Source organism: Ambystoma mexicanum, chromosome 1p (assembly GCF_040938575.1).
Source record: "Ambystoma mexicanum isolate Mex_15411 chromosome 1p, UKY_AmexF1_1, whole genome shotgun sequence".
Lineage (NCBI taxonomy): Eukaryota > Metazoa > Chordata > Amphibia > Caudata > Ambystomatidae > Ambystoma > Ambystoma mexicanum.
Window position 1 is genome coordinate 124,358,607 of NC_090921.1, and position 13,699 is coordinate 124,372,305.

Here is a 13,699-nt window from a genome sequence, read left to right on the forward strand (position 1 = left end):
CCAGTGGGACTGCCGGGCCGCAAGGGTAGTGGTGGGCGAGGTATCGTCTCCAAGGACTTAGAGAGATTCAGCAGCGCCTCGTGCCGTAACACTGTTTCTAAGTGCTACCAGTTTTTTTCCCAATAGGGGTACTGAAGCAGAGATGTTTGCCCTGGCTAGATGGACCGTATAGATCCATACACAGTCGCAAGCATGGGCTAATCTAGCGGTGCAGCGCTACTCACATTCCTTTGAACAGGTTATTCAGGGACAAGCGCACTGAAGCCGCCGTAAGTGGCAGCAGCGCTCGAAATAGCTGGAGATGTGGTCAATGTCCCAAATGCTAATTTAAACATCATTTGCCATCAATCAGAATGTATAAATATTAGAAGTTAAAACGCTTATATTTATGTGCTGCTCAACTGCCCATATCAAAGTTTCTCAAAATCTGGCTAACTTTATCAGGCCGGGAAGGTCACAAACAGTGCTGACAAATATATTTTGTGTACTAATTCTGCTGTTTTTTGCTACCACTCTGCACTTAGACAGACCACCGGTTCAGTTATGTGAGGGCTAAAGAGGTCCTGCCTGGACCTGGTGCTTTTCTTTCTTTAAGATCATGAATTGCTTTTCAAATTTCATCCCAATAAATAAGGATTCTATAGAGGAAAGGTTACAGTCTTTACATGTATCTCTGGTTGTCCAATCCAGCTTTGTTTTTATGTATTAAGTTCTTCAAAGTAGCCTCTAAAGATTTCTATAAATACTGCTTCAGACAACACCAACACATTAGATTTCTTTCTAATGTAAATAATTCTGGTACGCTCCCTCTTGGCTTTCATACAGGAGGCCAGAGCGTTACCTGCCTTAATGGAAAGCTGAAAGACGTGTGCTTTATCAAGGCATTAAATAAAGGGTTTTGCATCGCAATTCGAAACGCGATACCAATTAATTGCATGCCATTTGATTATGTCGTCTTTTCTGCTAAATGTACTTGAAGGGTTCCATGTCATTTCATCGTGGTTATTTTAACGAAAAAACCAATCGAATTTTTTTTTGTGGGGTTCCTCCCAAAACCCCCACTCCCCTTTAATTTCGTGTCTATTCCCGAATACCCACACCACATATATATACTTTTCTAACCCCCCCTAAAAATGTCAATGAGATTTTTTCGTTAAAATAACCACAGAGAAAAACCCATCGGAATGTCATCCCGCGATGAAAGGACGTCGTACCACTTGAAGCTGGTAGCTGCTTCTGTTAAACGCGCCCACCAATGCTGTGAGTCTTGAGCGTGCACAGGCGAGGCGTGGAGGTTAATGGCGGGCTCTGGAACAAATGTTACAATTGTAGCAATTTCCGGCCGGTCCCATGAGCGCGTGCTGCTAGCAAAGCCAGAGATGAGGTTCTCAGAAAAGCACAGCCACTCTGTGCTTGGCTCGGTGTCTTCATCCTTCACATCGAAGTCGAGGACTCGGGGTGAGTCGTGTCTTTAGCTGTCTGTACAAGTGATATCTGCTTACGAGTCCTGGAAGGAGGACTGCTGGGCCAGGGGGGGCAAGAGGTAAATTGTTGTGAGGATCAGAGGTTGGTTGGTCTGCAGGTTCAGGCAGTCTGCACCACGTTTGTATTCCTCTTTTGCCTCATGATATGACATCACACTAATGTTATCTATTGTCAACTTTAGTTGAAGCACTCGGGTTTCTTTTCAGAGGCTAAATTACTTCTTTTTCTCAAACCCAACAGAGTTAATAAAATTCCCATAAACGTCTGCACTTTCCTCTTCATTAATGTAGATTGTTACATGTATGATAAGGGTTAGGCTAATTGTTTGCAGCAATTCACACCTTCTTTTATTAAAACCCAACCAAACCTGATGCGTTAAAGGCGGCTTCTCATCTAATTTCAGACTTTTTCTTGATGTGGCCAAACTAATTCATACGCGTCTTATGCAGCAACTACTTTAGACCCTCAAACAAATTTTGATCATGTGTAGTGGAGCTTTCTAATGTCAGAATCATTGAATTGGCATGGCTCTGCTATTCTCCAGTAAACCTGTTATGCTGAAAGAGTTAATTTATGAATGGCGAATTTTCCCAATATTTTCCACTATTCCGAGACACTAAATAAAGATGCCCTTTATTTCCCTTATTTTTTGAACTTGAGCGACTTAATCCTGGAATAAAGTGCAATGCATTGCGTTGGCGAGCAAATTATTTGTATGTGGCAATGGTGAAAGTAACTCATTTTGATTTGAATGTATTGATGTATTCTCATCCTTTTCTGGTTATAGGCTTCCAGATCCGTCTGAAGTGCTACAGTTAAATGAAATATGCTTCAAACATCAAGACGAAATGTACAGGTATGAAATGGTCTCCAATGTCTCTATGTATCTGGGGGTTGTCACTGCCCCTTCTTTTAAATCAACTATCATATGTAACATGAATATTTCGATTGCTAAACTAACTGATCACACTAGTTCTTGGTTCCCTTTATACTGTATGTATTGAGCAGGCAAGAGGCAATTAAAATGATGTTAGCACCTATTGTGCTGTATTATCCTTTCTTTAAAAAAGTTGCCTCAATCGTAACTGCGTTTTTATGGAGTAAGGGTAAACCTATAATTTCAATAAGCTTAAATACAACTGATTAGTGGTGGTGTTAAATTTAGCAATTTTATGTTTTCTCATATAGCTTTTGTTTAAAAGCATTAATCAACAAAACAAAAAGTGTGTTCCTAACTACCTAAGTTATGCAAAAACCTGTATTGTTTTATATGTGCACTACAACATACACTCTTTATGCAAGAAATATAGATAGATGCAAAACTAACCTTTAGAATAAAACAAGTCATATATTGAAAGAAATGTGGAAATATCATCGAAACTTAGATGAAAAGACTAAAAACTCTTACAGACAAAAAATGAAAGAATTGAATTCACATCATTATCAAGCTTCTTAAGCTCGCATAAAATGCAAGACATTCAATGGTACAGTAAAACCAAGCAGGGTTCGAAATTAACGGGGAGCTGGGAGCTATTCAGGGGCCTAGAAGAGCCTGGTTCTCTTGATACCAACAGCTTCCAGGAGCTACTTTGGCTCCTCAGCCAACTGATGCCGCACAAACACACCCACTTGAATTTAACTCTATTGGTTGAAAGAGGTTTAAATACAGATCTGCAAATTCCTACTGCTGACCAACAACACTGAACACCCTGATATCCAGACCTGGTTCTCTGCTATGAACCTCAAGGGATTCACACCCCAGCTGACCACCTGTGCCAAGTCCCTTGGGTTCCACATCGACAGACACCTCCCGTTCAAACAGCACTTGGCAAGGAAGACACAAATGGCCTGGTACCAACTTTCTCTCCTGCGGAAGATTGAGCCCTTCATCCCAGAAAACAACTTCAGATCTGCTGACCAAGCCTTCGTCCTCTCCCACCTGGATGGCGGCAATGCCCTTTTGGAAGGCCTTCGGGCGACTACACTGGCACCCCTGAAACGTGTCTTGCATGCTGTAGTAAGACTCATTAAAGGATTCAGAAAATTTGACCACATCACCCTGACCCTCTCCGAACTGCACTGGCTCCCACTTCAAGCCTGTATCATCTTCAAATCCTGTTACATCATCTACAAGGCTGTCATCCTGAAAGTCCCAATGCTACCTCACTGAGAAAAGTCAGCATCTCCGGAGGTCTGCGCTCCATCACAAATAAGGAAATGTGCAGACTTAAATTACGACTGTGCAGGAAGGAAAGGCCCAAAAGACAGGCTTTCTCTGTCTACACTCCAAGACTCTGGAACCTCCTCCCTGTCAACATCAGACTTGACCCAACGCTTCTACAGTTCAGGGAGGAGCTCAAGACCTTCCTCTTCAAGGAATGGCTTCTTCTTAACACCTAGGTCCACACACCCTGAACTCCCCACCCAATCTGAGACTCGGTGGTCTGCTCCCCACTATCCCCACTCCCCCGGGTTGCTTGTAGATCCCTTGCTGCCAATTGCCTTCAGTCGCCCTACCCTGTTAGCTACCCACTCCTTTTTTCTCTGCTTCTCTCTGTGTGTACTCCCCCCTATGATTGTAAAGTGCTCAGTTGCTTCCCGAAGTTAGGTCCACTCTGAGTAAATACCTTCAAAATAATAGTAATAATAATAATAATAATAATAATATTAATACAGACAATTTTGAAATGTTAAACGTATAGAACCCGGAAGAAGACCAATATAAGGGAGAAGAAAACATTTACATGGGGAAGTTGCCTGAACGGTGAAACAGTGTTTGGTTTCTGACCCAGCCGTAATATCTCCAGTCAACGTTCAGTCTTTGTGACACCTGCTTTGTATGTCCGTACCTGATATTTCCCCTGGGCCTCCCATCCAGGAATTCTGCTGTACTTTCCCCAGTTTCTTGTGTCTGGGGTTTTTCCCCTCCCTGGGGTCTCAGGTTCTTCACCCCGCCTTGGGACCGGTCTCTCACCACATCATGGGGTCGGGTATATTTTGCTCCACCTTGAGGTTTCCTGACTTTCATCCCACCCTGGGGGCTATCTGTCCTGGGAAGTGACTCTCACCCGTCTTGGGGTCTGGTTGCTTCCACCCCACCTGGGGGTTGGATTTATCTCACCCCGCCTTGCAGTCTGTCTCACATCCCACCTTGGGGTCGGGTTGATTTCCTCCTGCCTTCTGGTCGGCTTTCTTTCATCCCACACTGGGTTCTGCCTTTCACCCAGTTGTTAGGTTTGCTTTATTTCACCACCTTTTGGGATTTTGCTCACCATCCAGTTCCAGGAGCAACTGCGTACCTTCTATTTCTGAACGGTGCACTTCTGGGTTTTAATCTTAGTGGGCTCACATCCCTAGTCTCAAAGGGAGTGGCTCCCCCTTGAGGGGAGGGGACGAATTCCCTGGAATCGGCACAGTATTAATAATAATATATGTTAATTTTCATGTTTATACACTTGATAATTGCCATTTTTACGTATCTTTTATAGTGGGCGCCATTTGCTTTCTGTATTTTTAGCATTATGGCGTGTTTCTTTTTTGTTTATTAATATCAATACACTTCATAAACGAAAAATGAAACTTGTTGGGTCACAAAAGAAGAACATTTGGATATACAGACTTTTTTAAGAAAGAGAACGTAGACCTCCTGAATTGAACATATATATATATTACTGCGGCATTGTGGAAATTTGGTATAAAGAAATAGTTCTGAGAATTTGGAGCTGTGCGTTCCCGCAGTGTTTTGGGAACTGGAAAATGTGTACCATGTAATTGTAATTGGTTATTTATAACCTGCTGCGTTGTGCCTGTCGTCTTGCTACCAAGGCGAGCGTGTTACCCCTGAGCTATCCTCCCGAGACAATGCTGTAGCGTTTTCTGAAATGGACAAATATATTAACTACTGTGGAGTTGTTCAAACTAGGCAACTACGTGTATTAATGTGGAAATGTTTAAATATGCACCTGACAGTGGCATTGATTAAACTGCGCACATTTGCAACATGTTTGGGCCTTGGCGCCAGAATGTGCTATGGTTTTATGGTGGCTGGGGCCATAGAAATCCTGTGCCAGCATTGCGATTCTTTATATTATACTGGAACATAAAACCAATGCAGAGATCGTTTTGGGTTAGACGACTCTAGGAAACTCTTTATTCCACAGCGCGAAGGGAGACAAACACAAAACACAGAGACCCCTGTACAGAAAAGAGGGAGCCCCCCAGCACATTTCAGCAGGCTTTCATATCCTCATAAGTGCATACAGTTCAAAACAAAGTGAGTGGAAGTTTCTATGATCTCATCCAAGTGAAAATAACCTATTAATCAGTGTGTTGTGCGTTCACTTGGACAGTACAGGTTCCAACGGGACAAGGGAGCCCGGCTATGAAGCCCGTCCTTGCAAGTTAGCAAAAGCGGGAGACCGTTTCAGTACACGTTCTCATCAAGGATTAGCATGTAATCAGCACACAATTCTAATTGTGCTAAGGTGGAAGACTGACAGCCTATATTTCCTCTTTTCCTCTTTACATGTATCAATTCAAGATGGCTTCCAACGCAGTCAGGCCTTGCAATCTTATAACAGATCCCTCGGTATTCGCATTACATTATACGTGACATTCTGTTTTTACCCCACAGTTCTGATGGCATGGGGCAATTGCCTATTGGCAATGGGGCTATTATGTTTTGATTGGGACAATACATTTGGGGTGTTACTGAAATATAGCAATGTGTGTAACTGATGAGCAAGGGCAATGATTTTGAGGGGTCACTGGAGAAGTGAAACTGACACGAGTCCAAACATCAAAAACGACTGTAAATGTTCCATTTAAATTCTGCCTACCCCCATCCTCTCGTGATAAAAACTGGTCTAATGGGCTCTCAATGTTACCTTTTGCCACAAATTGCTGAGAAGGAGAACATCTGAAGCCCTCGTGAATATATTTGGAACTATTTACTGATATAGAGTACTTCTGAGGCGACCATTTCCCACTGACTTCGCCCAAACATTCATTAGTGTGATCTCCAAGGGCCTGCGATTTGTATCTAGTTGTGTGTATTGTCACTGGCACCATGGGATTTTAATAGCACTGTTTCCTATTAAAGAGCCCAACATTCCTTTGGGCAGAGGCGAGAAAGCCCTGTAAGGTTGTGTTTAAAGGAAATTGCCTGCTGGCCATATTTTTCGGTCCACCTTATAATTGATGTTTAGGAATGTTTTCAGAAATTGCATGGGTTGAGAAAGTCACTTATCCCCTCAGTTCTCCACATGCACACAGCACATGTCTTACTTGCCAAGAGCCAATTACCACTCACCAGTGATAGTTCCAGTGAATGCAAATTCTGAGGCCTGCTTTAACCATGTGCCTGCAATGATACCAAGCATCCTTATGACTGAAATAATAGCAATAGTTAAAAAACAGTACCTGCTTTACATTCTTTCCATATGGAACACTACTTTAAAACATTCTACAGGGTACCCCCTCCTTTTCACACTCAACTCAAATATAGCTCCCATTTTTTTACTGGTGGTATGCCACCCAAAAATATACTCCTACCACAGGTATGCTTGCCCTCGACCTTAGCACCCTTTCTGCAGGTTACTGACCACTGGCTGACTTAAATCATCTCCTCCTGAACTCTTGCCCAAATCCTTCCCCCTGTCCTTTACTCACTGCGCAACACGATGTTCTCAACTCCTCCCAACACCACCCTTCTACTTGTTTGCTGTTCCCCCAGCCTAAACCACTATTCTTCCTACATCCAGTTCTCCTACCATCAAACTCCCCTAATCCTGGACCCCACTGACTCCACCAACATCCCCTCACCCAAGCATTGCCTATATGCCCTCCTTTACTCCACCAACCCACTGTGCACCCATGCAAGGATCGATCGCCAGCCTCCAAATCTCCCAATATCATCTGACCATTGCTCACATTCACCTCCAATCCAGCCACACCCCAACCTGTGCTCGCCTTCTATGCCCTCTGTAACCTTCCCAGCACTCTCAAGGATCAGGTACTATGTGCTCACCTACAGATTAAGCTGTCTCATAGCAGTGCTCCTTAAGCACACATAATGCCTGCAAGTGCAGGTCTGATCCAAGTATATTGGTTGCGCACAAACCTCTATCAGGTCCGGCTGCGGCCAACAATGTCTATTGAGGTCACATTGGGCCCTGTTAGGTTAGGACACTGAACTACACCAATATGCTAGGTCTTCCAGGATTAGCTACAAATCATGTCCACTGGCATCCCAAGTGACCCTTACTAGGTTAGGGCAATCACAACCACACGTCCCTGAACCACTCTGGCCACCTCTTCTTATATGCCTTACATGCGCACGTAAGGACAGAATCAGCCTGCCACTCAGTCCCATCCTCAAGAAGGCGCCTCGCTCCTCCCTATTTCAACCAAAGACCTAAGCAGGAAGAACCATTGCCAGAGTCTAAGCAACCGAGTATGATAGATCCCTGCGCAACACCACAAAAAGACCTGATGTGGTGGATTTTAAGTTTCCTATTTTCCCCTAAGTTACTCAGTGTGGCAGGAGGGTAGCTGGGTAGTTCAGGGCACTGTCCTCAATGCCCAACAGGTTTTGTAACCTCAGTATCAGGTGTTGGTTATTCACCACATTAGAGGTCACTGATGGGTTGAGCAATAAAAGGCCAACAAGGGAATTGTTGTCTAATGCTTCCAGAACTCTCTTTGTAATGACCGTGCTAGGATGCTTATTGATTATGGTGGGCAACATTCTTCAATTTAAGATATTTCATAACCTGAGTGTCTACTTGATTAATTATCTTGGCTTTGAATTGAATGTTAAAACATAGGTGTGTAGCTGTCCATAATATTTAGGTCGCTGTTGAACTTTTCAGCAGCAGTGTTATGGGGTGCAATTTTAGGGTAGTTGGAACTTCTTTGGTAAGGGATGCATTACAAGTATCTGTCAAAAGATGAGGTCATGTAGTTATCAAATCACTACTTTACGCAACATAATATATTTAGGAATTTTCGCTTTCCCCGTCTCACCCCATAGAAATCTCTGAAATGTATTATCAATCCTTTCTAATAATTTCTTAGTAAAAGGCAAGGGAAGTGATTGGATTAAATATAACACTTTTGTCAATAAAGTCATTTTAATGGCATTAACCTTAGCCCAAATTCCCAGATTCAAACTCTCCCATTTTCTGATATATCTAATTAGGTCACTAATCAAAATGTCAACATTTAACCCAACAATTCCTTTCAAGTCCCTGGCGAGGTATACCCCTAAATACTTAACTTGCAAATCAGACCATTTACAGTTCAAATCCTCAAAATCACCCTTCTTACATCTCTCTGAAAGTGGAAAAACTTCGGATTTTTTCCAGTTTACTTTGAGACCAGACAGTTTGCCCACTCTTTCAAAAGCTCTCTTCAGGGCACTACACCCCTCCCTCGAATGCAATAATATAAATACCATGTCATCAGCATATGACAACACTTTGATTTCGGTGACCCCAAACGTTTGCCCCTTGATACCATTATCCCTATGTATCCATGCAAGAAAGGATTCTAAAGCTAAGTTAAACAAGAACGGTGACAGCGGGCATCCCTGCCTTCTGCCCCTCTCCAATTTAAACGAAGCAGAAGCCTCATTGTTCACCCAAATTCTAGCTGTTGCATCACCATGAAGACATCTGATAGCTTGCAAGAAATGTAACCCAAATCCTAACTTTTGCATCAGGAACTCCAAAAATGCCCAATTCATTCTGTCGAAGGCTTTCTTTACATCAATAAATACAAGTACTGTTTCCTGAAGCACATCTCTTGGTAATCACAATATATCAATAATGGTCCTGATATTGTCATACCCAGACCTATTCCTCATAAATTCTACTTGTGATTTGTGTATTAGGCCCCCAATATATTTATCCAGCCTATCAGCTCATGCTTTAGAGAAAATGTTAATATCCACATTAAGTAAAGAGATGGGTCTATAATTACCACACTTCTTATGATCCTTTCCTGGTTTCGGAATCAGTGTTATAAGGGCTTTCCGCATTGATGGGAAAATGGTCCCTTTGCAGATTAAATCATTGAACAGATCACACATAATGGGAGCTAGTGTATCTCCAAATGATCTCTAAAACTCTGAAGGCACACCATCCAATCCAGGTGACTTGCCAACATTAAGTTGTTCAATGGCTTTTAAGATCTCTCCTATTTATTTCAAATTGTGCATATAATCCTCTGCATCTTCAATTTTTAATTGGGAAAGGTCTAATTCACTAAAAAAGGTCTAGTTCTGACTCTAATAGAAGGGTATCTTCCATGTAAATAGCTTTGTAATAAGAACAGAAAAATTAGCAAATGTCTGCATTCTTAATAACAATTTCACCCTGTGCATTCTCAATATTGTGTATAAATGATGATTCCATCAACCCTTTCTGTCTATTAGCCAGTAATCTACCGCTCTTATGCCTACTCTCCCAGTACTTTTGCTTCATAAAAAAGATAAGTTAAGTGTAATCAGTGAACTGCGCAATTTTAACAATAATACAATAACAATTGAGTTATATTTTTAATTCCATTCCACAGCCTGACACGTGTTTCGAGCAAAGCTCTTTTTCAAAGGCTGTACATAGTTGCAAATATACAATCAATAGCATGTTCATTATTGTATACACATCATATCAATTGGGCAAACACCAAGGGGTTACGAAGGGAAAATGAATTTTTGTTGTACAGATTCTTCTTGGACAAGGTTCATCGGTAAATATATCTAGCCAGTTTTGACTTATTTAGTTGATTCGGTATATTAATTAATCTATGGTTGTTTGTTCACCGCACGCACTTATTTTCGTACCATGTTGTTTTGTCATCCCTTTTATTGGTTTTGGAACCGGATGGATCCTTTTATCAAACGGTAATTGACTGTATGAATTTGAAAAATGTTTCACTATCATTTAATGATATGATGTTAACTCTGTTGTCATGTAATACACATTTATTTTTGGCCATTTTCCCTTCGTAACCCCTTGGTGTTTGCCCAATTGATATGATGTGTATACAATAATGAACATGCTATTGATTGTATATTTGCAACTATGTACAGCCTTTGAAAAAGAGCTTTGCTCGAAACACGTGTCAGGCTGTGGAATGGAATTAAAAATATAACTCAATTGTTATTGTATTATTGTTAATTGGCGCAGTTCACTGATTACACTTAACTTATTTCTTACTGAGGGTTCTTGGTCCTGGCACCCTCAAAATTTCAAGTTGAACGCTGCCTTTTTCACATTCTTAATATTGAGCATTAGCGCTGGTTGTTCACACAGGCCTTTGGACCACACTGTTCTATTCATAAAAAAGATACCCTTTACAGCCATCATATTTGTTTTGTGTTTCAGTTCTTCCTGTGTACGAGACATCTTAAGGCGATCTTCCGTATTTTTTGTTTGTGCATATTTCCTTTGAAGAGCAGCTAACTCCCCCTCTAACTTACGTATATCCTGTAACCCCATTTTCCTAGAGTATAAGGTCCTGTTAATTAATTCCCACCTTATGGCAGCCTTAAAACTATCCCACACAGTTTGAATATCCACAGAACCTATGTTATCCTTGAAAAACATCTCAATATATGCTTTGAGGTGATTTACTTCATTGTCTTTCTTAATATACCTGCTTTCAAGCACCATCTTACCAAGTTTGATTTTTCTCCACCTACTGCGAACCTTAAATCCACCAAAGCGTGATCAGAAATTTCACGTTCCCTAATGTTTGCAGTCAGCAACTTATCAACCAATCCCTCCGATAGCAATATATAGTCAATTCGGGAAAAAGAATCATGCATTGGCGAATTGAAGAAGTATTCTCTACTAGAGAAATGTATAGTCAGTCCTCCATGCATCTGCCAGATTGAATCTTTCAAGGAATAAACCAAACTCTCCACTGATCCCATAATTTGTGAATCTGTACACTGCTGATCGATCAACAGCATGATCAAGAAAACAATTAAAGTCTCTACCAAATATAATGGTGCCACCCTGCATATCACATAGCAACCCTGTAGTAGTCTCAAAGAATAATTTATTTGGAGGACATGGACCATATACACATCCAGTTGTAATAACCTTACCACTATAAAAAATGTCAACTAAAAGTATCCTACCTTCTCCATCCATTTACCCCTTTCTCAATCTTAAAAATAAGTCCCTTCTTAAAGAGGACACTAACTCTCCTTGATTTTGAAACATAACAATTTGATATCTCACGAAGATACTTATTGTTGGTCAGATATTTCCTAGATTCATGCAATAAGTGAGTTTCTTGTAAAAGCACTACATCCGCCTTTGTTCTCCATAATCTAGCCATCACTGTTTTCCTTTTCTTGGGGCAATTTAGACCCTTAACATTCCAAGACACAAACGTTAAATCACCCATTATATCACTAACACCTTACATATTTGCAAACCAACATGAGCTAAGTAAATATCTCTGTTCACACATCTGTCAGTGAATAATCTCTTGTTAATATGTGAAATCCTCATGTGCATCCTATTTACACTGCTCTCCATTATGCATGCTTCCACCTTACAACATACAACCAACACATAAAACAAACAGAGACAGTACATTACAACAACAAAAAAGAAAGAAAAGAAAAGAAATCTGCAAAAGATTTGACCTATGTCACACAGAACCATCTAAGAGTATTCTCCCGAATTGTCAAACTGTGTTCTAGACCTTAGACTCCCGATCAACGGTGTCCATTAACAGAACGAAATTCATCCACATTTCTTCTCTTACTGCATCCCTATATTTCAAAAACTATGTTACAAAAGTCATTCACAATCCCAAATCTTTCTAACCTCCCACCATCCAATCCGAATGCCATATCTTACAGTGAATGTTTACACTCTAAGTCTCCTCATCCATTCAGCTGTATATATTAACCTTTCCCCACCCACTATCAAATCCATCTCTAATATTATGCATATTCTCAAAATATCATAGACTCCCTCCCTAAATTTCAATAATAAACCCTTTAATGTGTATTTGTCGTCCAATAATATGCCCAACCAAAACATCCTAATTCCTTTCCCAATCAGTATGATATATTGTTCGTGTTACCAGCGAAATATTTAGAGAAGGATAATATTGTGCCAATTTGAAACCACTTCTGCCCAAAGAAGTTTAATAACATATGTAGCATTTATTCATTGTTTGTTTGCAATTGAGACCCCTAGTCACATAAAGACAATATGTGCTCATACATGTAAACCCACTTTCGAAACTGCAAGGTATCAGGGTATCCCAACCAACAATTCGAAGAGCATCCCACAAATGTTTCAACCACCCACTCCCGTCGGATTACTATGAAACAGTTTTATATAAATGTTGCTCTCCCGCGTTTCCCAATGCAGGTTCAGCCACCATCATACCCATTCAGCAGCCATTCCTCATAGATCGCATTGTTTGAAAGAAAATATACCAAACTCTCACGCCCGCCAAAAGTATTAACCAAAAATATGAACTAAAAAAGTGTATGTCTTATAAACCCAATATGTCGGATCTCATCCATCTTCATGTGTTGGTAGTAAAGATATGCAGCCAAAAGACTGTTTTAGGATTGATAATGTGTATGCTCACAGTTCCCAATGCATGTATGTCTTTCTATAATAAAATGGCAAGTTATATAGCATGTCAGACCACAGTCTTCTAGAAATCGCAGATCAGCCCCACCCTTTACAATGAGGCAGCTGTGCAGCACTAGTATCTCAAGAGCAGCTCTGGCCGTGCTCTCGTGAGACTTTGGCCCTGATTCACGGAGTGTTTTCCAATGTGGTTTTGCCATTATAAAAAACTTCTGTGACTTGGGCCCGTCTGCACAAGTGGCCTTGCGCCGCAAAGAATGCAGAGAGCGTGAGTGCATCTGTCAAGATAACGGTTGTACCCTTAGGGCTCCTCCTACATACAGGGATGGATCCATAGACTTGGTGAATGTTATACTGTCAAATACAGACTTATTACAATAAAACAGTGCATTTAACTGTCCAGCCTCTAAATAGTTATATCTTATTAGAAAGAAAGATTATTACTGAAATCCTGTGAAAGGCTCATCCTTGACAAGTCAAAATATAATTGGCAACAAGGATGGGATCAGACCCGTGGCCACACAGAAAGCTCGAGAAAAAGCATGCAAGAAGCAACGCCACCACCAGCGTTTCTACAG

At 41.1% G+C, this 13,699-nt stretch overlaps 1 protein-coding gene across 1 annotated transcript in view; it reads left to right on the forward strand.

Moving 5' to 3' along the window:
• TFR2 (transferrin receptor 2) overlaps positions 1 to 13,699 on the forward strand; it is a 281,463-nt gene that overhangs the window by 70,095 nt on the left and 197,669 nt on the right. The window contains exon 2 of the mRNA XM_069644858.1: positions 2,273 to 2,341. Coding sequence (XP_069500959.1) covers positions 2,312 to 2,341 — 30 coding nt within the window. The 5' untranslated portion in view covers positions 2,273 to 2,311. The remainder of the gene's footprint in view (positions 1 to 2,272; positions 2,342 to 13,699) is intronic.